The sequence below is a fragment of the Ailuropoda melanoleuca genome, chromosome 1 (genome assembly GCF_002007445.2).
Source record: "Ailuropoda melanoleuca isolate Jingjing chromosome 1, ASM200744v2, whole genome shotgun sequence".
Taxonomy (NCBI): domain Eukaryota; kingdom Metazoa; phylum Chordata; class Mammalia; order Carnivora; family Ursidae; genus Ailuropoda; species Ailuropoda melanoleuca.
The window spans coordinates 118301190-118324615 of NC_048218.1; the positions used below are offsets into that span (position 1 = coordinate 118301190).

A 23426-nucleotide genomic window follows, 5' to 3' on the forward strand; every position below is an offset into this window, starting at 1 on the left:
CTGTTAGAGGGACTTCACAGCAGAGTTGCAAGGGACCTGAGAGTTTTACTAGGACTCCTTTTGAAGTTTACTCACTGTCCTTCAATCCCTAGGCTGGCAAAGTCAAGGTGGACATAAGCAGCAGCTACCCCCACTCACCAACATCTCAACCTCAGGCTGGCTGGCCACTCTGGCATGCTGTGCCATTCTTCTGCTTCTCTTGAACTGTGTTATGTCTGAGGACCCCGGATGCTGTGCTCACACTGGCTTTCTGTTGGCTCCCCTTTGCGAGCATATCAGACATGCCCACGTGTGTTCAATTCCAATGAGGGGCACCATTCAACTTCCCTTCACAGGTAAATCAGCAGATGTAAGTGCAGACAGCATGGAGGTGTCTGAGGACATGAGAAAACAAGGGATGTCCCCCGACTGCATGTACCAGACACGCCAGCTACACCATGGACACTTCCCTTGGTAGTGGATGGCGGGTCTCAATCTTTTCTCCATTCCAGCCACCTGAAGGGTACAGCACTCTGGTGGGTCAGGAATGGGGCCTCCCTGCATCAGTAATCCTGAAGCCCAGAGAAAAGAGTTTCCCTCTGGCTCCACCTTGGGTATAATATGAAAACTCCCTAGGATATTCTAATATTCCATCACCTTAAGATGCATTCCTGACTCTTTAAAAACACATAAGCCATTTTTCCCTATTTATTTACTGATCAGAGATTAATCCACAGAAATCCACTCAGACCTAAGATACCACAAAAATATGATCAATATAGCAAAATACCCCAAACTCCACACTTAATAGAAAAAAACGTCCCTTCTATTGGGAGTCAGTCAACTATGGGTTTCATTGTTAAGAAAATACGGTCTGTTTTCCTTCAGAGGAAGATGGTAGACAGCTCACAATGACATTTCTCAACCTAACCCCACCAAGCCTGTGACTTATAGAAACAATCCTTGGACTCTAAGTTCTTTTCATATCCTTGGTTTTCCATATGTTGCAAGTTTTTGTGTTTTGGTATCATCAACCCTTACCCTCCTGCCAAACAAAACAAAACAAACAAAACAAAACAAAACAAAACAAAACAAAAGTGGGCATTTTTTAGTGTAAAGAAAAATACACACAGCATCATAAGTATCAAATAAAAGTATATCAACTCTGTCACATGAGGTAATTAATGTCTTTGACCTTGATGGGTCTTTCCCCTGCATATCAGTTGGTGAGCACAGACACACTTGTGTGAATGCGATCACCTTGCCACTCCTGCTTCTCTGGAGTTTCCTCTTTTTGTACCACAGGACAGCACAGACACCCTCACGTATCTGCAAATATAGGTTTTCTTCATGTGATTTAAATACACTTGCAAAGTATTTCATTTCATAAGTGTTCTTCTCGGTTTGGCCCTTCCCACTCTGATGGAAACCTAAGTGGTTTTCATCTTTATCCAACTGCTCAGAGGTATTGGGGGAGGCAGCATGCAGCCAGTTAACTCTGGGACCATCAGAGGATTTGGAAATGGGCAGATGTCACTCTTCAAGCATCCTCCTCAACACCTCGCCAGATATCTGGAGGGTGAACTGAGGTTGCCTCTGATGAAAGCAACTGCAGCCATTTTGAGCCTTCATAAAGATATGGAGGGAGATTATGGCAGGAGATCTGAAAGGAACCAATGTTACTGGCAAGGATTTATCTCAGCTCTATCTGGGTTTTGTACATTTTAGGGAGTTCAAAAGGTAATGGAGTTTCACACATTTCTAGCACATCTTCCCACGTGGTTTGAAGGTCCAACAAAGACTCGACTCTCCCCTTGAGTGCATTACCATTTGTTGACTCATTATTCTTTGGGCTGTTTGCCAATAATCCAAAGAAGGCAGTGTGGTGGGAAGGACAAAACTGCAAGTTCTGATGTCAGGCTGCCTTAGTTTAACTCTTCTGACCTTTGGGCAAGCTTCCAAACATCCATGGTCCTCCATTTACTCATCCGCAAAATGGGGGTCATAATGTTGTATAGGGCAACTGCTTAGACACGAAAAGACTCTGTCCAGGAACTAGTGGAGGGCAGTCCCCCTGTGTTTAATAAACACCATCTGCAGAGTGGCATGCCTGATTCCTCAGAACCCCAGGGCCATGCACCCAGGCTGCACTGAGGGGTGAGAATGAATGTGGACTGAGCCAGTGGACTAGTGTGCCGTTTGCTGCTGTTGGAGAACTACAACTTTGCTCTGCTTACACACAACATTCATGCATCACAATGCCTGGCACAGGTCAGGAACCCAACAAGATTTTTTGAGTTGTATTAAATTAAAAATTATCATCTGATTTTATCCCAGTAGAACACGACTCTATGAGCCTACTGAAAATTTCTGAAACATCATATACCATTTGATGCCCTTTTCCAATATCACTAGTAGGTCCCCATTCAGGGAGACAGAAAGACTGAACTACAGAGGAGACCGGGTGACTGAGTCAACGTATGGAAAGACGTGGCGAATGTTTTACACCAAGAAGCCGACATAGCAGGCTTCTCCCTCCCTTCCTCTCCCTCTTCAGTCTCTCCAGTGGAACTCTGCATGGGAACATGTCTTAGCAGGAGGCAATATGTAATGATTTCACAGTATATTTTTCAACTGATTCTTTAAACAAAAGCAGTTTGCACAATGGCAAAAAATTTAAGTCAGGAAGTCTGGGAGAAGAAATTCTTGTTCACAGGCTGGATTTATGGAAGGGAGAGCAGATGGCTTGACAAGCGAAGAAAATAAGACCTAATGATAGCCTGGAAGGATATTTTGGATAGTGAAACAGAATACTCTTAAAAGGCTTCTAATTAATCCCTTTACATGAAAGTGATATAAAAATGGAATAAAACCCTCAGTGCAGTACCCAGGTCATATGCCAAGTCAAAAAGGTTCTGCTGTGGTGTATCTGGTAGTTGGATCCCCTGGCATTAAACTTGGAGGACCTAAAGCTGACCCTATCTCTTGGCCTTCCTGCCTGGAAAGGTGATCAGACAGTATATTGATGGGGCAAGGGGCTGGACACTTGGTGATAATATGCTTGGGTCTTGCTGCCTTTGGTGAGGGGATTGGGGCTGAGGCACATGTTCAAGTGTTTGGCAGGAAATGGAGGTCTGTTCACAATCCCGCCTACAGTCTGCAGACTTCGGAGGCCTTTTCAGATGTCACAGGGTCTCCTGGAGCACAAACACCTGTCAGAACCAGCACGATACCGGCAAATCCCAAGGGCTCAAAAACATCTTGTTGAGTCAGTGAATGAGGCCAGAGTGCTGCTAAAACTGCACCCATGGCTGAATGCTCCCAGGACACCATCACGACGGCCTGCCTCATAAGCTATGACTCTGTGACTGCACCCACCTGTGCATTACCTCTCACCTGCAGACTGACAGCAGATGGTTTGTGTCAGCTGAATTCTAGAAGGTTGTCTCTGAAGCAGCCATGTTTTCCATTCCTGCTACTTTCTAGGTCATCCTAGGTCGCTGCTTCCCTGGCAATTGGCAGGACTTTGCAGGGGTTAAGGTCCTTTGTGACTCTCAAAAGAATAAAGCTGGTTCCTCAACTCTAGCCCTATTGACTATTGCTGTTCTGTGCACTTTAAGACATCTGACACCACCAATGGCCTTTCCCCACTAGATGCCGGTATCAGTTGTGATAGCCCAAAGTGTCTCCAGACATTGCTCAATGTCCCTTGGTGGGGGTGAGGGCAAGGCCACCCTCTTGGGGGAAGAATGTCCAAATAGGTGATTATAGTCTCCTTCCTGACTGACACGTTGGTATCACATGCCTCTCCTGGGCCCTCTGTGGGAATGAAGGTCACCAACCTCAAGGCTTTGTGCTTCACTCTGCAATACCTGAGCAGTTTTTCACCACTCCTAGAATCTCTTAGTATACCTCCCTACCCCACCAAATATAATTTTATATTCCCACCAGAAACTTGGCCTCCCGGTTTCTCTTGGGGAAAGGATGGGAGGCAAGAATAATGAATCATGGAACATTACATCAAAAACTAAGGATATACTGTATGATGACTAACATAACATAATAAAAAATTATTATAATAAAAAAAAAGAATGATTCCTCTCAAATGCACAGGACTGTGTCATCCTTTCTCAGGGGATGATGTCTGATCTGAATTATTGGAAGGAGTGAGCCTCCAGGAGAATGAGCATTATAAGTTAGGGGAATAGCGATGTCTAAGGTGGGAACACATACAGTTTGTTTGACTAACAGAGAAGGGAGCAATGGGACTAGACCCCAGACAGAGAAAGGGAGGAGGACAGAACATGAGTTTGGAGACACCCAGGGGACAGAACATCAGGGCTTGGCACTCCACAGTAAGGACTTTGGATTTTATTCCAAGTATGATGGGAATCCCCTGGAGGTTTCATGTAGGGTCTATGAATGAACTGATTGATGCACTGAAATGATCACTCTGGATGCTGCATGGAGAGAGGTGAGTGTGGCAAGACCAGTCTAGAGGTTCCTGCAGTAATCCAGGTGGGAGGTGATGGTAGTTTACACTAGGGAGGTGATAGTGGAGGCAATGAAGTCAGATTCAGGATGTATTTTCATGATAGAGCCAAAAGAACCTGCTGATGGATTGGATGGGAGATGTGAGAAAAAGAGAGGCATCAAAGACAGTCCATGGTCTTGGACCAGAGCAATTGTGTGGATGGGGGTGTCATTTCCCAAGCTGGGAAACACCAGAAGAGAAGGTTGCAGGAAAAACTTGAGAGTTCTCTTTCAGACATATTAAGTCTGTCATGCTTATTAACTATCTGGGTAGAGCTGTTGAGTAGGCAGCTGTGTCAATGAGTCAGTACTTCTGGGAAGTTAATGTGCAGGGTTGGCAGGTGTTAATGTGAGGGTTGGCAGGCTGTAGATTGCATTCAAAGTTGTGCAGCTGGACAAGACTTCCCCAAAGAAGGATGTGCAGAGAGGTGGACCAAGGGCCGAGCATTTGTACCATTCACGGATCTGAAAGATGAGGAGGGACCAAAAAATAAACTGAGAAGGAATGGCAATGAGGTTGGACAGGAACCAAGAAAACATGCTTCAGGCAGAGACCAACTGTGTCAAGTGCCTCTGAGATCAGGTAATAGGAGGTCTGAGAGCTGCCCAGTGGATGTGCAACCTTGATGAGAGCCGTTTCCATGGGGGGAAGGGAAGGAAAGGCTGGCTGGAGAGAATGGGAGAAAAGGAAGTGGAGAACGTGGCACAGATAACTCCTTGTACAAATGTGTCTCTAAGGGGGAGTGGGAAATCAGAGCAGTAGGTGGAGGAGGGCGTGACACCAAAGGAGGCTTGGGTTTGTTTTTCAAATGTGAGAGAAATTACGGTGTATTCATGCATTTTCAATTTAAATGAATTTACTGATTGCCTACCATGTGCCAGGTGTGTACCAAGATGCCAAAGGTAAATGCTCACTTTGAAGAGTTTACAGGACAGTAGGGGGATAGATACAACAATGCAGCAATTCAGAGCCACGTAAGATGTGCTGTAGCAAAGTACACAGGGTGTGTGAAAACACAGAGGAAGGACACCTGCTGGTTTGGGAGGGATTACATCTAGGCTGAGTTCCTGGAGGAAGTGATGACTGGGGTGAGCTTTAAAAAATGAGTAGAAATTAGATCACTTAAGGCAGGGAAGGGCTTTCCAAGAAAATAAACTCACATGAGGAAAGAGGCAGGAAATAGAATGGAATGTGTTCATGATGACTAGAGCATAAAGATTGAGGAGCGGCAAGATTAGGCTGAAGAAAGAGGAAGGGGAGGTCCTGGAAGGTCTTAGTTTCCATGCCAACAAACTCAGCTTTTAAATCCTAGAGAATGGGGACCTACTGAAGAGTTTAAGCAAGGGAGTGATATACTTGGTTTGGCATTTAAGAAGTCAGTCTGCAGTCATGTGAAGGACAGATTTGAGGAGGACAAATTGGGGGGTGTATTACAGTATGTTCAAGTCATTGTGAGAAAAATTTTGGAAGTAAAAATGTCAGGACATGGAGCTTTATGTGAGCAGAAGGAGAAGTGAAGGATGGCAAGACGTGGCTCATGGAGAGATTAGACAGGTGCCAAGTTGAAGGAGGGTCAAAATAAAGACGTCTAGTAGGTATCTGGATAAAAGAGTTCACAGCTCAACAGAGAGGTCAGGCTAAAAATAGAGCTTTAGAATTCATATTGTAACGTGGAGAGAACTTTATAAAACAGTGAACTTTGATTCTACTGTTCTATTTTATACAGAATTATATCTACCTTTCCATCCATCCATCTAGCTGACCATCCATAAAATACCATGGAAGGACTTGAGTCAACAGATATTTTTTTGGGGGACTAATGTATTTATTTGAGAAAGAGAGAGCGAGAGAGTGGGGGGAAGGGCGGAGGGAGAGAGAGTCCCAGGCAGATGCCTTGATGGCTCATCGCGTGGGACTTTACCTCATTTCCCTGAGATCACAATCTGAGCTGAAACCAAGGGTTGGACATGTAACTGACTGTGCCACCCAGTGCCCCTCGAGTCCAAATATTAATAGCATTTATTTCTGTGTGGAGATACTTCCTTATACAAATTAAATTTCTTACAATGCACGCATATTGCCAATGTTGTAAAATCATACATGTTTATGTATAAAATACATAAGTAAAAGTTTCCACTAAGGTAAGGAGTGATAATAGTTCACTGGGTTTGTTGATTAGGTGGTCTCTGCTTCTCATGGAAAGGGCAGTTTCGGTGATGAATATTGACGTCAGATTCAGTAGGAGAAGTGGGTGAAGGAAAGGAGCCATAACCAGGGGGAGAAGGTAAAGTGTAAAGATGGACGAGAAGGAGGAAGGTGCTGGAGTGAGGGCACAGAGGAGATGGGAGCGGATGGATCCGGAGCCTAAGTGGAAAGGTCTGTCTTGAACAAGACGAGGGTGATGCCGGGAAGGTGTCAGCAGTGGGCAATTGTCGTTGGGGTGTGAAATTGAGGTGGGCTCCTCAGTGTTTCTACTTGAGTTGGATCTGAAGTCATCCCGTCAAAGTGAAAGAGCTCATTCGGCAGGGGCTTTAGGGACGGTGGAATGGAAGATGCATCAGTCAAAGGGCTGGTGAGCTTTGCCATAGAATCTGCTGAGGTCAGAGAGTATGATTTAGGCTTGTACCATCTCTCAGAATTATTTCGTTTTCTTTGTTGCCAGAGCTATAGGGAACAGCTCTGGCACTGAATGTGGGAGAGGGCATTATGACATTGATCCAAGGTGGCGTTTTGCCCATCAGATGGAGCGCAAGCATGGAGGCCTGGGGTGAAGGAAGCCACACCAGATGGGTAGGGGATAGTGAGTCTGAGGTGCAAATGAACTTGGTGAGCAGCTGTGGTAGGGGGAGGAGGTGGGAATGCTGGACGTAGAATGACTGATGGTGGGATTTTCAATTTTTCAATCTCAGCTATGGCACGGTGCTGGGTGATAATGAGGCTGGGAGGGCCATTGTGGGAGCAGGTGGCCAGAGTGGAATGTAGGTCAAGGCCTCTGGGGTTAGGTAGATTAGGTCTATTCTCTAGACCCCCCTTATTCAGATAATGTTTCAAGGAAAGTGTAAAGAATCCCCTCCTTCACACCCCCACAGTTGTTTAAATATAGCAGATGCAAGGCATGATTTTTATTTGGTTTTCATAGTTCCTTGTGTGAGGAAACAGTGTTGCAATTAGCTGAGAAAACTTGAATTTTTCTTCATCTGCCATGAAAGAGACTCTGCCAACACAAGATAATGACAGGATATTATCTTCTGATTGCTAATTAGCAACTGAAATGAATGTCTAGCCCTGATGCCTGCCAAGTACCCGCTATTAATATCAGCCCTGCAGGGGGCAAACGAGTAAGAACGGGGCCACTTGCTCCTCAATATGGCGGCCAATTGAGTGACTCCTTTTTAGAGAAAGCTCTTCTAGAAGTATATGATGCAAATTATCTGTGCCTTTCAGTGGGTTGAACGTTGGCCCCCAAGAAGATATGTCTGCTTCCCAAACCCTGGGATCTGTGAATGGAAAAAGGGTCTTTGCGGATATGATTAAGGATCTCAAGATGAGATCATCTTGGATTATTCACATGGGCCCTAAATCCACTGACAAATGTCCTTATTAGAGACAGAAGAGAAGACACAGAAACAGGGGGGCCACAAAAGGACAGAAGCAGAGATTGGAGTGATGCAGCCACAAACCATGAAATTCTCAGAGCCACCAGAACGTGAATGAGGTAAGGAAGGATTCTCCTCCGGAGCCTTCAGAAGGAGCCTTGATTTTGGGCTTCTGACCTCCAGACTGAGAATACGCAGTTTGTGGTAATTTGATATGGCAACTCTAGGAAAGGAATAAAGAACACAAATATAGAATCCGAAAATCCTCTTTAGTTTTCTGGAATGCTTCTCAATAAGCATATTATTGTGTAGTTTGTAAGTTGAACCACTAAAGTCATAGATTTCGTTTCAGGCAAGAGGAGAATTTACCTGATCTCGAATGAGACATGGGCTTTAGTTCCATACCTAGAATTATGAAGAAAAGTTGACCACTTGCCTACATAACTAAAATGCTCAAATCTACTATATCCTCATCTGAGTAATTCAGGAAAGTAAAGGTTTAATGTCTTAATTATCTGAGCTACACTAAGCAGAGAATATAGGAGAGCAATGTCACTGTGCTCCAAGCAGAATCCATAATGCCTTATTGACCCTTTAAATGTTGTGTCCCTCTCTTGCCTGTGACTCATTAAGCAATGTACAATATTTTACTAAAACTCAGGTTTAAAGAAAACAATCAATTTGACAGAGCCTAAACAACTTCTAGGTCTGCCTTCCTTCCTTCTGACAAATCATAACGAGGTACCTACCATTTTTGGGGAACTGGGCTAGTTGTTGGGCTACTTAGGGAACACAACAGACGAGGCTCCCAAGCCCCATGGGGCATACCGTCTAGTGACATTATTACGGTTCAGGAAATTATTAGACTCACTGAAGCCTCAACTTCAATGACATTCTATAATTTTCATGTGATTGGCAAAATAATGATGGCTTTGACAACATCAAGTTCTTACGCAACACAGGTACTCATATAACCAGGATAGCAGGACTACTTGAAGCTATTTAAGTAATTGGTTCTGAATTAACTGTATGGATAGAGGGGGAATATGGGAAACATGAACCGAACAAAATTATAAATAAATATGATATTGAGGTTTGCCACTATGTTTTATTTGGCTTTATTGTTTTGAAGATTTATCTACTGACTGTACTTTTCTTTAGATAATAGAATTAGTTAATGGGACGCCTGGGTGGCTCAGTTAGTTAAGCGTCTGCCTTGGCTCAGGTCATGATCCCAGGGTCCTGGGATCGAGTCCCACATCGGGCTCCTTCCTCAGCAGGGATCTGCTTCTCCCTCTGTCTCTCCCCCCACTCTCTATGAGACAAATAAAATCTTTAAAAAATAGAATTAATTGATATTCTTTGGGATTAGAATACAAAAAGACAAAACCTCTAGAACTCTGGACAGTAGGGAAAGCCAATCTTGGAGTCTATCTCTGTTATTCATCATCTGAAAACTGAGAGCCCTTCTTGCCCCTTTTTTTACCCTTAAAGATTCCAAGGTCCCAAGATCTGTGCCCAGCTTATGCCTGGGGATCTGTGTCCTGGATCGTATCATACACTTCCTTAAGGCTAGAGTGATTCACGTGTATCTTTCATAATGATATTCTTTAAAAAATTTTTAAAAAAGTTTTTTAAAGCTTTTAGTTATTTATGTGAGAGAGAGAGTGTACTAGTGAGTGGGGTGGGGCGGAGCAGGGGCAGAGGGAGAAGCAGACTCCCTGCTGAGCAGGGAGCCTGATGCCAGGCTCCATCCCAGGACCCCGGGATCCTGACCTGAGCTGAAGGCAGCCACTTCACCGACTGAGCCCCCCGGGCGCCCCATCACAATGATGTCCTTGATTATTAGATTTGCACATCTGCACCAATGATCCCCCTTCTCCGATCACTTGGATCCCTTGATCTTGTTCTATGCATCTGTGCCTAGCTCACCTCTGCAAATGCCATTTTCAACACTTTGTTTTTAGACAGCTTCAGTATTCTCAATTTAGGAAACCCATTTTATGTGGTTTACATTGGCCCTGACCCTCCGTTCATTTCAGCTTCCGCTGCTGTCAAACTCCACCCTTCCCACAGCTCTGAATGGACATTTCCTCTCATGAGATTGAGGCTAAACAGAAAATTAAACCTCTATAGTTTCACATAATTTATATATTTTTAAACCTCTTCCAATAGACAAGATGCTGTTGACTCTGTTAATTCTATTTGGTATTTAAACAAATCAGAAAATGAACAAATTTCGTGGAAAGTGCATCTTTCGGTGATTTGAATGATAGTTCCAACTTTGTTAATTTTTATCCTTAGAAAGAGTCAAGCTTAGGGATTTCTCAGCTGTGATATTTGCCACGTATGCTAATTTATTCTTGGACTTGACGTTGTTACTAGAGTGCTTTCCTTTCCTTTGTCCTCAGAGCAAATTTTTAAGGTGGGCGGCATCAATTCCCACTTATTTAATCAAGTCATAATAATTGTATTCATAAAAAAGAGGTTGGGCATAATTTTTAATCCCCACTTTATATGTTGGCTGCAGTAAGGTAATGTAAATAGTCTGGTCACATGAAGGAACTGTGATTCTTTCAAAAGCCTGTCAAGAGAACAGTCACTGGCCTCTCCCATCCCCGAGCAGCAGTGAGCTCCGTCCGTCCCGCTGCCAACAGGTAGGCGATCATACAAAAGCGGCTGTAACTTCTTTTCCAATAATATAAGCATATAGGAGAGCAAAGGCGAAGTAACAGCCTGAAAACCCAGATCTCCTGTCTGGTGGGAACTTTTTTTCTTTTAAGTCCTTTCAATTTTAGGTCTACCCGGGCATGTCACAGCTCCTCCACTCTTCTCTTCCCATCTACAAATAAGGGATAATAATGTTCACATTTGCTGGCCTAACCTCATGGGAGAATGAAAAAGAAGAGTAATTTAATGTTAACAGGTTCTTTGAAGATGAAAAGCACTTCGTAATTGCTAAGCTCTATTTTACTTTATAAACCTATCTCAAAGACACTCCTCTTTCCTTACGCTCGTAACAATTATTAATTAAAAATAATTATCCTTTCTCGACCTCATTATTGAAGTGCATGCAATATTTATGGTGTTCCCACACAATGTATGTTTCTAGGCTTTACCCAATATTATTGCCTTCATTTTTGGATCTTTATGTTTTCTAACTTGTCACATCTTGCTAAATGGACTGAAAAATCTGTTGTTTCTGCCTGCGGTGACTTCATTTCTTGGCGTGAAAACTGCATGGACATCTAGCTTTCTTCTTCTCACACTCTCTGAGGGCTCTGGAAGCTGCCCGCATCTACGACAATGTTTCTCCAAGCGTGGCGACCCTTCTACGGTCATCAGAATCCCTGGGGTGCTTGTTAAAATATAGGTGCCTGGAGATCAGACTCTGTGGGGTGGGGTTCTGGAAATCTGCATTTAAAACAAGTTCTGCAGTTGCCAATTAAAGAGAACCACTAACTCCACATCCCTCATCTTTTTTTTTTTTTTAAACTGGAGAAAAAAAAACAGTCTGAAAGTCACAAGTGACGTTTTGCCTTAAGCATCAGCCACTGCATTGTATGAACAGACACCAGAGAAGGGATGGAGTGTGAGCATCTGTCTCTTCTCAAAGCAGACACTACACTTAGCCTCAGCCCACTTACCGGCGGCCAAGGCATCTGTCTGTGCCACCCTCCACCCCAAGAAAGAGGGGAACGGCTCTTCCTTTTGCCAAAGCTAATCCCCTTCATGTGTGGCCAGCCTCAAGTGTGGATCTGCAAATTACACTTGCCACTTATTTCCCTCCAGCCAAATAGAGGGCAAGTCCCTGTTCAAAGTCTCTCTCTTCGCTAGTGTGACAGGTCTTCTTCCCTCTCGGCTCCTCAGGGCTCTCGTCCCATCAATTTCCGGCTTTCTCTTACAATTCAAGTCTTTGCCTCTTAGAGTCTCCTCAGAAACCTTACATGCTTTTGCTGTTCCACACAGCTAGACTTCCAGAAAGAGCCATTTTTAGGGCTACTGATTGCTAATACAATTTTTTAAAATTGAAGTACAACTTACATACAATATCCTACTAGTTTCAGGCGTATGTCATAGTAATTTGTTTTTCTGCATTACGGAATGCTCACCATGGTGAGTGTAGGTATCTGTCACCATGCAAACTTATTACAATACTATTGACTATATTCTCTATGCTGTACCTGACATCCCATAACTTAGGTGAGCAGAACACCCTCTGGAAAGTGAACACACAGTGTAAACAGCAGGGCGAGAGCCAACAGTAACGACATCCTTGCTATAGATCTGTTCTGGAATGGGTGTTAGTAAAGTGGAGTGTTGGCTCTTTGCAGTGCCCAGTCCTCCGGCAGGGTGATGTTTCCCTGTACCTTGCTCCCATGCCACTCCCAGCATTGTTTTCATTCCCTCTGCTTGGTGCGCATTCCTTCCAGATGAATGCAGGGCTTGGCCCCAAGCTAGTCTTCCATCTCCACAGCTAATGGTGGGCTGGACTTGGCCCTGGAAGCCCCACCAGTGGTTTGCTCTGTTATCGCTCCCTCCTGGTCTACAGGAAGACTGCAGTGTGGTACCTGGCCCTCCTGCACAGCCGCAGGCCTGCTGGGAGAGAGACGGTGTCCTACCGGGCAGGTGACAGCACTCGGCCTGAGAGAACGGCCTGCTGCAACCCTCCCAAGGAACTCCACGTGAATCCTGACTCCCGAGAGGCATGGCCTCTCTCTAAGCTTCGCCCCTGAGTCCAGGAGGCAAGTGTCCCGGAAGCAAATGATTAAAGCAAGTGGGGGGCTCCCTTCTGGATGGTATAGAAAGAATCAGAGCATGGAGTCAGGTGCCTGACAGCACCGAGGCTCTTGCCCGGTCCCCGCTCAGGGGCTGGGTTATGCTGATCCAGTAATCAAAGATGTCTAAAAAAATGACTTGTTCCAATATTGCAGTGCTGTTGTGATACTATAGGCCTGCAGAAATACTCTTCATCCTGCGAAAATGTTGCTGCCCTTGTTCAGTCATGAGACACTTTTCTTTTCCCAACCCCTTTCCGTATGGGAACATAAAAGCAGGGGTTATCAACAGGGAGACATATGCCTCCCAGGAGACATTTGGCAATGTCTGGAGACATTCTGGGTTGTCATCACTGGGGATGGTGGTGGTCGTGGTGCCACTGGACCCAGTGAGCAGAGCCCAGGGACACCGCTAAACATTCTACAGCCTATGAGATGGTTCCTACAATAATTATCTGGCCCCCACCGTCACTAGTGCTGAGGCTGAGAAACGGCAGATCGAAGGAACCACTCTAGCTCTCTCTAGCACCTTCTTTTTTTTTTTTTATAATTAATTTTATTTTATTATATTATGTTAATCACCATACAGTACATCCCCTGATTCTGATGTAAAGTTTGATGCTTCATTAGTTGCGTATAACACCCAGTGCACCATGCAATACGTGCCCTCCTTACTACCCACCACCAGTCCATCCCCTTCCCCCACCCCCTCCCCTCTGAAGTCCCCAGTTTGCACCTTCTGATGTCCCTGCAAGATATCAAGGATAGAATGACAGCATCTACATTTAAATATGTGTGGGGTGCCAGTCACTTTCGCTTTACGTTTACAACCTCTGTGCAAGTTGGCTGAGATTCAGATAGGTTTAGAACACCGCTCAGGTCCACACAGCGGTGAGGAGCCAGAGTAGGAATTTACACGCAGGTTTGCTAGGCTCTGAAGTCATCGCCTCTTGCTCCGTAGCACCCTGCCTCAGGAACTGGAGGGCTGCCTCTAGGCCAGAAACCATGCTGGGTGCGAAGGGCAAAGACAATAAGGGGTTGCCTGACCCAGTTTCAAAACTAATACAAATCTTTGCAATGCACAGACCCAGGGAGGGAGAAGAAGGATCTGAGTGGGCAAGTGGGCAGCCACCCAGCACCTGATGGGGACTGGTTCTACTGTCATTGTTCAGACACTGGGATTGAACATGAATTCCATTGGCAAGCAGTTTGAGCTAAAAGTGTTTGAACACCTTTGTTTCTCAAAGAATTCAAGAGAAGATGAAGCTGTTTTTCAGAAGAAAGTTCTGGAAAGACTTCAGGAAGGAACTACAAAATATTTTAAGTGGGTTCTTTAAGGGTGGGGGAAATGTGGACCCATGTGATTGAGAGAAGGGGGGCAGAGGAACAACAGGAACAATAGGGGACAGAAGAGAGTAGCGTGTAACCCTGGAAGACGCAGCAGGAGGACAAAGGAGGAGCTGGCCAGGAGAGGCAGATGGTGTCTCAAGGCCAGTGGTCTCAGACCTTGAGCTCTCCTGAGGATTTGAGGAATCTGGACTTCATTCTGTGATAGTGGGAACTGGTAAAGACTTTTGTGCTGAGTAACTGGGGTGGAGGGTGGGTGGTGGCAGAATGGGGTAGAGAAAGGAAGACACCAGGTCGGGATAGCAAGGTAGTGGCACGTACACATGGCATTTATAATATGCTTGGGACGCTCACTGCCAGGCAGTCTGTGTGACCAACACCAAGTCCCCAGGAGTGGGAGTGCACAGAGGAGTTCGTGTCTGAGACATGTCTCCCTCTGATAATTTAGCTAAGCCCTTTGTATCAAATGGCATTTTAGTCTTTAAAAATTTATTTTTAAAAAATTACACACATGTAATCTTTAGATAAATTCACTAACATGATCATAGATCCATTTTTTAAGCTTGCATTTTGAGTTCGTTTATGGTATTTCTGCCATAAAAATTATTTTAATTTTTATATGTATTCAAATATGTCTTTTCTATTATAGATTTGAGGGTTCCAATCAGGATTTAAAAGGTCTCTACCACACAAGATTTCTTATTTCTTTTACGTTCTCAATGATGTCTATGTCTAGAATACCTATAAGTCACCTAGGTTTGCTTGAAGAAATTTTGTTGATTTTTACATACGCTTTCAGATTAGAGAGAAATTTAACCCAACGTTTTGTTGCACAGCTCGTTGTACTGGCATCATTAACTAACGAGTCCATTCTTTTCCAACTGAATTGAATATATTAAATATATTAAATCCTTAGGTCTATTCTCGGAGAATGCAAGTGTTCAAAGTCAGCATTCTTTCTAATAGCTTTGAAGTTTTACCTAAAATATCTCACAAGTTCTGAAGAAAGCTGGCTTCACAAATGAACAGAAAGGGCGTAGTCACAACAGGTCATGCACATTTGAATAGTGATTTCTAAACTAGCTTATGTGCCAGTTCCTTGCCAGCGCTGCTGGGAAGGCTACTCAGATTCAGCCAATGGGACCCATGAAGCTCTGGGTCTACGGAAGACCCTAGCGACTGGTATGGGATGACTTGGGGTAAGGGAGTTTATCTGATCCTGACTCATATAAAAACTACACCCTGAGCTCGTCTGTCAGGAGGGGCCCTGGGAGGTTGAAGGGCCAGGAGACATCCAATGGGATCTTGTGATATTGTGGTTTCTACCTACTAATTCAAGCCTCTGCACCTGCAGCAAGGGATATTTAAAGTATGTTACCCAGGACTTCTAAAGTGCCATAAAACTCTACAATTACACTTAATACCCACTTGGCCAACCTCTAAACATGTTCAAAGGAGTCTCCCTCCTCCCCGCGCCTCCCCTTTTACCACCCAAGTAGTGTGTGCTTGGAAAGGGCGAGAGGTCAGGGCAGAGGCAGAAGGAGGGTCTATGTTTCAGTTAGCAAAGGCTCTTGGAGATTTTGACTTGAGAGGTCTTAGAATTCTGGTTATGACACTGATAAGGTGAGATCTGTCACTATCACTGACATGAAATGACCACAGGGACCTTCTAGTTGTTGAACAGAAACTGATTAAACAGTGTCAGATTTGAAACCTGGCTTCTGAAAATTCTTGTGCTGATGATTATATAAAGAGTGACTCATATCACAGTAACTGCTAACAGTGATGCGTGCTAATACTTCAAACAGAGCATGTCTGCCGTTCCAGCACTCTGGCCCAGAGTACAGAAGCCAGTCACCTATTTCAGTTGTTAAGACTTCAGTGCACCTTAGATTTGCTCTGGGAGACGTGGCATTTAGAATCACTGAGACAGAAAAAGAATTTCCAGTGGTGATTTTAGAGAGGAATATTGGTAGAATCTTAAATGACATTAAAAAATGAGCACTGTTTTTCTGAATCCCAAATATTTTGAACTAAAAATTGATATAAGATTGAAACTCTCATAACCAAGGATTTTTAACTGGGGAGCAAGCCTGCCTCTCTTCCCTTCCTTCCTCCCTCCCTCCCTTCCTTCCTTCCTTCCTTCCATCCATCCTTCTATTCATCCATCTATCCGCTCATCTGTCCATCCATCCACTCTTCTTGCCTCCCTCCCATACTTCTTTCTTTCTTTGCTTCCACGCATATTTATTGAGTGCCAAGTTTGTGATTAGGAAAACAAGACCCTGGTACTACAGGGCTTACATTCTAGGGGGAGAGACAAACACTAATGAGCTATAAATATACAAGATAAATATATAAATACTTTATCTGTATAGCAATAAGTTCTGCCACTATGAAAAGCTGTTAATTTGAGAGTTATAAGTGGATAGGCTATTTTAAATCCAGGATCAGGGAAGGCCCTTAGAGGAGATGTTTAGGCTGAATGTGAATCTTTCCTATTCAAGCATAATAATTTGAAAATATATGCATTTTGCACCATTCATACTTGGTATTAGACATAAAAATAAGTTTAGAGCTTTGCACATTTATAGTTTTGTGACCTCCGTTCAAAATATATGAGAACTTTTTTATTTGGTATTTTCTTATAAATCACTTTATAGCAAGTGGAAAATTCTATACACTTAACTCTCCATCATCTATAATTCATCACCAAGTTTTGCTTATTTGCTCCTTCTCCTTCTGAAATAACTCCATTCCCACTGCTTTTGTCCTAGTTTATTTTCTTTTGAAAGAACTATTTCAACAGTCTCTTAAATGACACCCCCATTACCCACTCCAATTCAACTACTTATAAGCAGAGTTGACTTTCTAAAATACAGATCTGATCAAGACATTCCTCAAAAATATTGCCTTGTCGTCTTCATGATAAAATCCAAACTCCCTGGAAGGCCATCAGATGTCCTTTCCTACTAACATGAGGAGGGCTTTATAACCTCTTTATCTGTACTTTATAGCCACACCAAACGGACATACGTGTGTTCACTCCTCCACCAGCTGTGGATGTTGGGACCTCTATCTGGAAGTCTCTTTTCCCCACTCTTTCTTCCTTTCTTTCTTCCTTCCTCTCTTTCTTTCTTTCTTTCTTTTCTTTCTTTCTTTCCACAGAGAGAGAGAGAGAGAAAGCACAAGCAGGGGGAGGGGCAGAGGAAGAGGGAGAACCAGGCTCCTCACTGAGCAGGGAACCCAACGTCGGGCTCGATCCCAGGACCCTGAGATCATGACCTGAGCCAAAGGCAGATGCTTAACAACTGAACCACTCAGGCACACCAATTTCCCACTCATTCTTAAAGCTCCTTGTACCTAATACTAATTATCATACAATGTGGGAAGTGCATAATGGGTATATATAGCAATGATCATATTGTATTGTAATTTGCCCAACTGAATACCTGCCTTTGCCCTAGTATGGGGTCTAGAGCTTGATGCTGGACCAGGTTGCCTGGGTTCCAATCCCTACTTGGTTGGTGACTATCTCTGTGACATTGGTTTTATCTGTACCTTACTACCTTCATCTATATCAGTATCTTCAACTACTCAGTATTTGGGTTATAACATTGTTACACGAAAGTGTCTAGAACAGTGCCTGGCATGGTTAGTAAACTTTCAATGGATGTTTTATTATTTAGCTTTACAATAACTTCTGTATTTCCAGAGCCATAAAATCAGCATACAATAGGGATGAAAAGAATAAAAAGATCAGCGTATGAACACCTCATTAATATGCAAATGGAAAGGAATGAAGATATAGACTTTGGAATATTACTTTGAGATTTCTGTAGTCAAAGACCACATATGATAGACACACACAGTTTAGCAAATTGTAATATTTCTAGTGGATGGATTGAAAGTCCTGAGTTGTAGAGGCTCTTCTCATTATTTTTAATCCTTGCCTTTCACCTTCGTGGGTTTCCCACCATTCTTTGCCTTGCACAGTAACCTTGGGGACAGGCTGCTATGGGCTGCAATAGCTGGAGATCCCTTGCCCTCTGGTTTATGGGTGGTTTGGCCAATGGGGCTGGAGGATGCAAGAAGAGTGTCGAGATGCTCTTTCCCAGCCAATTGCTGCCTGACTCATGTCTGGCAGGCTACATCCGTCGGTGACCACAGCTTCTACGGAAGGACCAACAGGGTCCGACTCCACCTGAGGGTCACCGTACAGTCTGGCACCTGTGCTGGTTCTGCCTCCCTGCTTCTTCCCCAGCCAGGGTGCAGGCCACTGGAGAGTTAGAGCTGCAGCCTTGCATCGGACGGGAAGTCCCTGCTCCCTTTATAACAATTCGCCATCCAATGTGCAGCACTACGGGGCCGTCCTCTGCCTGGGCTCTGGGGACATTGCTAGTGGCTCAGAAAGCTACCTGCAGTTTTGTTCTAGGCTGTACAGCAAATATACTTGGCATGAGTGGGAATCCCAGCAGATGAAAGCCCCCATGACCCTTCCTTTGGAAAGACAGCGGGTAATTAGCATCTCTAGGGTCGGTGCTTTGGGGACTTTGGCATTCATAAAGGATTCATCCAGAGAACTCTGCTAATGCCTGTAACATCCCTGTATAACACAGTTCCCTTCCTCCCCGCAGTAAAGTAGAACTTACACGTTGACACAGCTGTCTTCAGCCCCCAGTGCCAGAGATGAGCAGAAGGCCACTGAGCCAGGTTGAGAGCAGGGGCTGGGCTGCGGGCTAGCCACGCCCCCCCCAGTGGAAAGTGACTGAAGCCACTCTCAAGTAGCAAGCCACCAGTCCAGCGAGACTTGTGCTTCTCAGTAGGGCTTCGTCTGTGGCCTTACTCTGTATTTGCACTAAAATGTGCTTGACTGCGAGGTTTCCTTAAAAACATTGGATCCCAATAATGCCACCATGGCACTGACCTTGTGTACCCTGTGCCACCATCCACACGCAGCTCCCTTGGTCATCTGAATGGTCTTTCTTCCTTGATGTCCTCAGGTCTGTTCACCAAATCCTATGCTCTGCAGCCCTGCAGACCCCATTCTACTGCCTACACATCCCTTCTGCCTCCACCTCTCTAGACTGTCTCCCTCTTCCCCAGCAGGTGTCTCAAGAGCACCTTCTGCTCCCACCGGGGTGCTCCTTCCCTCGTCACGCTCCTCCCAGGAGCTTAGCTCTCTGGCTGCTCCTTCTTAGCTTTCTCAGGGACCTGCGAGTCTGCCCATGCCTTGCACATCCATGTTGTCCTCCTTGTTGTGGGCCTTGGCTCTGCGCTTCTTCTGCACAAGCTCTGAGGGCTCGCATTTCCTCTCAAAGTTGAGCCACTCTGCCATCTCCCAAATCTCAATTTCCAGCCCAGCTCCTTTCCAGTTAACCAAGGCAGTAGTTCTAGCTACACAATACATCCATCTGTCCTTATAGAAGAAACTGCAAACTACCTGCCAAAGAGTGAATTCCTCATCTTTCCTCTAAATATCATTTAGGGGCGCCTGGCTGGCTTGGTCAGTTGAGTGTCTGACTCTTGGTTTTGGCTCAGGTCATGATCTCGTGATGGTGAGATCGAGCCCCGTGTTGGGTCCTGTACGTGGTGCAGAGTCTGCTTCAGATTATTTCTCTCTCTTCATCTCCCTCCTGCTCATGTGCTCTCTCTCTCTCTCAAATAAATAAATAAAATCTTTGAATATCGTTTACCTCACATAAATCCCATCACAGATAATAGTATCAGTCCACCCAACCAGGCAACTCTGGACATACGCTGTGCTTCTCTCCCTCCCTCACCTCTACATTACTTCAGTGAACCAACTAGTTCAAACTCTTCTCCCTCCAAGGTGCCCCTCAAGTCAGTCTCTTCCTTTCTTGGACACCACCTCTGCCTGTGTTTGAACCCCTTGACTTATCAATAGCTTTAGAGCTGGTCTCACTCTTTCCAGTCTACCCTCCTCAAATGTGCCTCCACGCAATGGCAAGATTTACTTTTCAAAACCACAAATCCAATGACAGTATTCTCCATATAGGGTATGACCATCTGCCTCTCTCTTGGGTCCCCAGCCTCACTTCCCACCACGACCCTGGGGACATTCTCTGCTTTGATATATCTACACTGCTTGCTGAAGGCTCCATGCCCTCTCATGCCTTTCAATTCTTAATTCCCATTTTGGCTCCTGGGCATATCTTCTCTCCCCTTCTCTGTTGAGTCCCTTAAGACTGCGTGTCATCATCCCCTCTTTTTGTAAGACCCACTGGCTTCACTTCCCACACCCCACCCCCTGCCTTGGGTGGAGTGAGACCTTTTCCTTGTGATTTAATACAATTCTGGGGGGTTGTATATGCATACTAGGCTTACACACATGTGCATGTGTGTTAAGTATGTATAACCTGGCATTTCAGACATTGTAGCCTAGTTGTTGGTCTACTCATGTGCTGCTCCCACTACCCCTCCACCACTCCTCGGGGGAAAGAGCTTGCTCATTTCATCTTTGCATCTTCCTTGCACATAGTGAGTGTTTGGTTTTTAACTGCTAAATTAATGAAGGCATCCCCGCAACATCTTAGCATAGTCATATGTGGCGTAATGTTTGATGAAAATATTTCTTTATTGATTGCTGACTGTAATTCATGACTTCTAAGACACCATCTTAAACGTCATGCTCACAAACTAAGGGAGAATGGAGGGATCGTATTAAGAATAATCTGTGTATGTATGTGTCTTGTGTCATGGGGGCTACAGCACTCTCTACTGTTGGAATGAACTCTGCCTGATGTGACCTAAGTCAGAGCTGGCATTCAATTCTCAGGGTCGTAAATCCCCTTAATGGCCACTTGCGTGCTCCACCTGCCCTGCCTCTGTGTTTCCGCCTCATAGACTTCAGCATCCACTTATTGATAATTGACAGGAAAAGGAACAATAATGGGTGACTTTTGGTTCCTCGCTTGTATCTACTTAATGCAGATACACTGCTGACTCAGCTCAAGATCTTCAGAGCTAAGATTTTTTGGAGAGAGACGGCATGTGCAGTAGCTGGAAGTCTTAGCAGAAGTGGGTTATTTTGATGCTATAAACCAAAATACAGGCATTTGAGCTCTAATCCAGGAGGCCAGGAATCACCCCCGCAGCTCCCTTCCCCAGCAGCCATCACAACACATCATAAACGAGCAACATTAGATAAGAACCCACATGAACAGTTTCTGGGACTCATTTCCCTCTTAACAGCAGAAGCTCCTACAGTGAGCGAAGGAATAAATTTTAAATCAGGTGTGGTGGTGCCACAGCAGGAAAAAGCCTGCATCCTGGCTGTCTCACGCAACTTTCTGGAGACTTCTCACACCCATACCTGAGACATCTCACACACAGAACTGCATACAGTTGGCTGGTAGTTATCTTCTTCCACATCTCAGTCGGTGGTAATAAATGTCCCCATAAAAGGGAACCAAAGGGATAATGGGTTTTCAAGCCAGGAGGAAGTTCAGAGAGCGCCTGGCCCAGCAGCCTTACTTCACAGTAAGACGCAGAAGCTGGTATGTCCAATGCTAGAGCCATTGGTCCACAGTCAACAAATTTCAAACCCATGAATACCTCCAAGAAGCCTCCACTGGGGACTCATGACTTCAGAAGACTTTTCAACATTTGGTAAAAATGTCAACATTCATCTATGTCTACTTACCTTAGTGTCTCCTCAGAAGGCAATTACTGGATCTTACATCAATTTACCATCGATAGTAAACTTGCAGTGTCTTTAGTTATTTATTTCATGTTCTGGGTGAAAACTAACAGAATCTTCCTTCTAGGGCTTTGTTGTTCACTCTCATCACCCCTCTTAATATCTGGCCCACTGCTCTAAACAAGAAATAGTGCTGCTCACGTCAGTACTACTGACTTCTGACTAAGAAAGCCCGGAACTTTCAAGCATAAGAAAGCAAGCCTTCCAGATCTTACCATTCAAGATGGTTTTCCACAAACGCTGACATGGGGCTGATCTGCACTGTGTAGGTATCATTTGCAGAGTACTCAAAGAGTCCATAGTAAGGGTTGAATAGCTCCTGAGACAAAAGGAAGAAGAACTCTCGCGAAGGACCACTGTAGTCCAGGCTGCAAAGGAAGCAGAGGCCCAGGAAGCTCGTTACACGTGGGGGGTGGGGGCCTGTTTCTATCCAGGTGCTAGTGTGTTCTTTCAGAGTCAGTGCAGGGAAAGCAGAGTGCAGCCTCTGTTCTTTACAGTGGATCCCTGTGGGAGCGTAATTTGCTGTAGAAAACGAGGATGCCATTTAGCGATGTTTCTTACTAGATGTCCATGAATCAATTCTTACGGCAGTGTTTCTTAATCTTTACTCAATCATATGACATCTATCGGATAGAACACACAGCTGGCCCATTAAAAAGAAGGACCTTGCTGTGAGAGGCATAAAAGAGTTTCCCATGATAGTACATGTGTGTGAATTAACAAAATTTCCAAGTTTGTTCTGATATGCCCTTCTAGGTAGGCTTGTCCTCCACTGCTGAGACAGTTTTTTACAAAATCACTGAAATGCTATGAAAAATTTGCTACGTAGATATATATGCACGCTCTAGGAAGTTAAAATAGACATTTTAACTTTTTGATCAGATACTCAAAAGTGGACACCACCTGAAAAAGTAAATATTCAATAGCTTAAGTCTGTATTTTGGCTTATGCACAGTATAAGTGTGTACCCTCAGACTCTAGGACATTCCAATAATCTTAGGCTTTTGAAGAACATGAATTCTGAAGCTTGGCAATACCCAGAGAGAGAAAGACCTCCTGGAAGGGCATGCTCAGAATCACCTTGGAGCAAAGGCTAAGAGCCACCCTGTTCCTTCTGGAGAAAAATCACCAAGATCCGGTGACTCTGGCCTGCCCACATCGAATGAGGTGTCTGCATAAAACTGCTGGTGCCTCACCCCTCCTCTCCAACAAAGGTGACGTAGAGCTTGTTTCGCTGAAGCTCCTTCCGGGAATAGGCCATCACCTGATTGAAGGTTCCTTCCAACAAATGGTCCCGACGAATGATGAGCCTGGGAAGAAGCCATATGGGCAGTGAGTAGTGGCTCTGAGCTCTGATGTTGGAGAGCGTTCTAGAGGAGTTGTGAGTGCCCAAGCTTATGGTCTCACTCCATGGCCTCTCCAACGAGGTGCAGATTCCATAAGTTCAGCAATGGATTTATTTTAATGCT

General features: G+C 44.6%; 1 protein-coding gene across 1 annotated transcript in view; it reads right to left on the bottom strand.

Moving 5' to 3' along the window:
- The window catches only part of HECW1 (HECT, C2 and WW domain containing E3 ubiquitin protein ligase 1), a 436289-nt gene that overhangs the window by 24631 nt on the left and 388232 nt on the right, over positions 1–23426 (bottom strand). The window contains exons 23-24 of the mRNA XM_034640683.1: positions 23154–23267; positions 22173–22325 (exon numbers count right to left, since the gene is read on the bottom strand). Of these exons, the coding sequence (XP_034496574.1) occupies positions 22173–22325; positions 23154–23267 (267 nt within the window). The remainder of the gene's footprint in view (positions 1–22172; positions 22326–23153; positions 23268–23426) is intronic.